The 3,919-nt window shown below is 30.8% G+C and overlaps 1 protein-coding gene across 1 annotated transcript; it reads left to right on the forward strand.

Annotated features, from left to right (window-relative positions):
• Positions 1 to 402: 402 nt before the first annotated feature.
• Positions 403 to 1,293, forward strand: LOC125858219 (serine protease inhibitor 5). Its single transcript, XM_049537935.1, has one exon. It carries the CDS (start codon positions 517 to 519, stop codon positions 1,156 to 1,158), a length of 642 nt encoding a protein of 213 aa, XP_049393892.1. The 5' UTR covers positions 403 to 516; the 3' UTR covers positions 1,159 to 1,293.
• Positions 1,294 to 3,919: the final 2,626 nt, after the last annotated feature.

A 3,919-nucleotide genomic window follows, 5' to 3' on the forward strand; every position in this document is an offset into this window, starting at 1 on the left:
TATAATTACTCGGTAGATAAACTTTCTTACTTGACGAATTTTTTGATACAAGAAGACATATTTCATCATGATTTTAATTCGTCGTGTCCAATTGTTAAATAGTTTAATTTTAATCGTAAATTTAGACATGAAATTTTAAAAAAAAAATAAAAAATATACATATTTGAAGAATACATAAAAATTACATATAAATCACAAATATTTAATAATTCAAGATACTAAAACACATAGAAAAATAATTACTTGCAAAGAAATTCTTATTTGAATCCTCTAAATTCGAGAAGCGCAACACAATCTGAGACGAAGAAAATGAATAATATTTGATAAGGAATTTATTATAATTGAATGACTATTTAAGTAATTTACGGGTAATAACAACCACACTAAGGAACTCTAGTCATTTTTAATACATGGCAAGGAATATGAGAGTGTGATGAGTCTATAAATAGAAGGCTTCATTAGTGTAGAGGAGTCACAAACAAGCAATACACAAATAAAATTAGTAGCTTTAACAAGATGAAGTGTTTATTTTTGTTATGTTTGTGTTTGGTTCCTATTGTGGTGTTTTCATCAACTTTCACTTCCCAAAATCCCATTAACCTACCTAGTGATGCTACTCCAGTACTTGACGTAACTGGTAAAGAACTTGATCCTCGTTTGAGTTATCGTATTATTTCCACTTTTTGGGGTGCGTTAGGTGGTGATGTGTACCTAGGTAAGTCCCCAAATTCAGATGCCCCTTGTGCAAATGGTGTATTCCGTTACAATTCGGATGTTGGACCTAGCGGTACACCCGTTAGATTCATTGGTTCATCTAGTCATTTTGGACCGCATATCTTCGAAGGTGAACTACTCAACATCCAATTCGATATTTCAACATCGAAATTGTGTGTTAGTTATACAATTTGGAAAGTGGGAGATTACGATGCATCTCTAGGGACGATGTTGTTGGAGACTGGAGGAACCATAGGTCAAGCAGATAGCAGTTGGTTCAAGATTGTTAAATCATCACAACTTGGTTACAACTTATTGTATTGTCCATTTTCCTCTGATGATCAATTCTGTTTAAAAGTTGGTGTAGTTCACCAAAATGGAAAAAGACGTTTGGCTCTTGTTAAGGACAATCCTCTTGATGTCTCCTTCAAGCAAGTCCAGTAATAACAAATGTCTGCCTGCTAGCTAGACTATATGTTTTAGCAGCTACTATATATGTTATGTTGTAAATTAAAATAAACACCTGCTAAGCTATATCTATATTTTAGCATGGATTTCTAAATAAATTGTCTTTCCTTATCTGGAGCGTTTGCTTATACCTAATAATGAAATAAGGTGTGTGAACAAAGTTCAAATAAGAAATAAGGAGTACATAATATGTCGAATACAAGCTTACTGGGTGTGACATGGATTTAATTTGGAGGTATAAATTTCATAAGGATAAAGATTACTCTAGCAAAGTCAGATTATTAAATTTCATCTTCTTTCAAATCCTATTTTCTAACAATATTAAGAGTATGTTTGGGTCAGCTTAACCAACGACCAACTTTAATTTTGAACAGAGGGATCAATACACAATATGCTGTTTGCAACAATTAAGAAATAAAACAATATTTTATTAATAAATGATGTGGATACAATTATGTTCCACCCGTGATCGATGTTTCTCTATGAATTTCTCCGTAATTGCATATTTCTCAAACTATGGTAATGTAAACCTCTTGTAATTGATGTATTATTTGATAGCTATAAACAACAAGACATCAACTTTGACAAAAACGATATTTGATGTTTTAATCTCTTTTGTTTATCCATCTTGCTCTCTTAACCAGTGTCGGTAGTTATGCAAGATGGAAGGAGGATCAAGTTCTACCTTTATAATCTGTTTCTTTTAATATTATAACTTTATTTTATTCCATCATTTAATAATGGAATATATATGTTATTAGAAAAAATAAAAATGAGAATGGTAGCAGAAAAGGGAAGAGTCTTTATTGATCAAGAAAATATCCGCATTCTAGCGGGGATAATCGTATTAAACATAACTAAGAGATTCATCCCTAAGAAATATATAATATTAGTGTGAGGAAATGTCCACGTTCATCACCATAAAGTTCATAAGTTATGATTCCATAATTTGAATGGCGAATTTAGGACTTTCATGAGTTATGATTCCATAATTTGAGTAGCAAATTTAGGACTTTCATTAAGAGGTTTGAAAATTTATAGATATTTAAAAACTATACGAAAAGTGATAAAAACATTTTTATTTCGCTTTTTCAAAAGTCAATTTGACTAATTTACAAAGTTAAATTAGATTATAATATGGATTCGACCACCTCCATTATAAAAAAATTTTAACCCCCTTACCAAATATATGTTATAAATTATATTTTTCTTCATATCAAATACACTCATAATAGTAAAATATTTCGTAAAAGCATTTGAGAGGTCCTATTTTTGTTCGAAGGAACATATCATATGGATCCATCTACCATGTGAATGATGTGGATATTTCAGGAAATATTCGAAGCAAGAAATATTGAAGTCTTGGAACCATTTCGATTGGAAATGGAAAATAATTATAAATCTGATTTTTATATGATTTAAGAAAGTAGCATCCAAATTTCCCTTGTTATGCTAAACTCGAGTTACAAGGCCAATAATTGATATATGATGTGCCAACGGGACCATTACAGATTATCATAAAAATATCAGGTGTGTGAATAAGATCCTATATAAAAAGTATAAATAAAAAAATAAGTTACATAATATGTTGAATATTGGTATCAAGCCTACTAGGTGCAACATGGATTTAATTTGGAGGTATATATTCCTTAAGGATAAAAATTACTTTAGCAAAGTCTGATTATGTATGTTTGGGTCAGTTTAACACAACAAACTTCAACAGATCTAGGGATCAGTACACAATATGATTGTTTATAATAATTTTTGATGTAGGGGAAATAAACTTCACAAATAAAATATGAAAAAATAATTAAAAAATTAGTATTAAAAATAGTGTTGGTGTAATATATAGTGTGGCATAATTTTGTTCACTTCTTACTGTTTTTCTCAAAAAAAATCATAAATCCAAGATGGTTGATGGTGTATTTTTCGAATGAGGATGACGTAGACCTTGTTGCAATATATATATTTGACCGCTAGGAATAAAAGACAGTGACTTTGACAAAGACAATATTTAATGTTTTGGTCTCTTTATGAATATTATCCCATTAATTTATGGGATATATTTGAGATGACTCTTTAAATGAAATATATTAACATCTACATAGATATAAACTAGGGTTTAGAATGAATTAGCTCTAAAAATTCTAACTGAAATTAAACTTGTCTAGAAGAATCCCACAAAATTTCAATGTATACAATGATGCATGCAAATTTTTTTCCTTGTATATTTGAGAAGTATTGAAAACACTTCTGAATTTGGCACAAATTATTACTTTCGGCCCCGAACTATTGGCAACCTTAAAAGCATTCTTCTACTTGACTAACTAAATTTAGATACGTCCCTAATTTGCCACATGACTAAAAAAATGTCACAACCCAGACCGTCATAATTGGCACCCACACTAACACTCCGGTGGGAGAACCACTACTACAACCCAACCAAGCAAATAATCTAAAAACTAAGACATTTAAATCAAACACTAAGGAGATAAATAGGGAGTTCCCATAAACTCCAACAAAAGTCTAACAACGAACTAAATAATGTGGAAGAAATAACCTAGAACCTGAAAGTCAATGTACCAAAACATCTAACAATGAACCAAGTCTAAACAAGAGGGATACAACCCCATCCTAATGAACTAACTAAAACAAATGTCTAAGTCCGGAAATGGTGGACATAGACGAAAGAGAATTTCATGGCAGCCCGGAAGAATTGGCTCAACCTTGAATTCGA

Source organism: Solanum stenotomum, chromosome 3 (genome assembly GCF_019186545.1).
Source record: "Solanum stenotomum isolate F172 chromosome 3, ASM1918654v1, whole genome shotgun sequence".
NCBI lineage: Eukaryota > Viridiplantae > Streptophyta > Magnoliopsida > Solanales > Solanaceae > Solanum > Solanum stenotomum.

What these genes read in the sequence shown, in the direction of transcription:
- LOC125858219 (XM_049537935.1), top strand. Translation starts at nt 517, where the DNA reads ATGAAGTGTTTATTTTTGTTATGTTTGTGTTTGGTTCCTATTGTGGTG.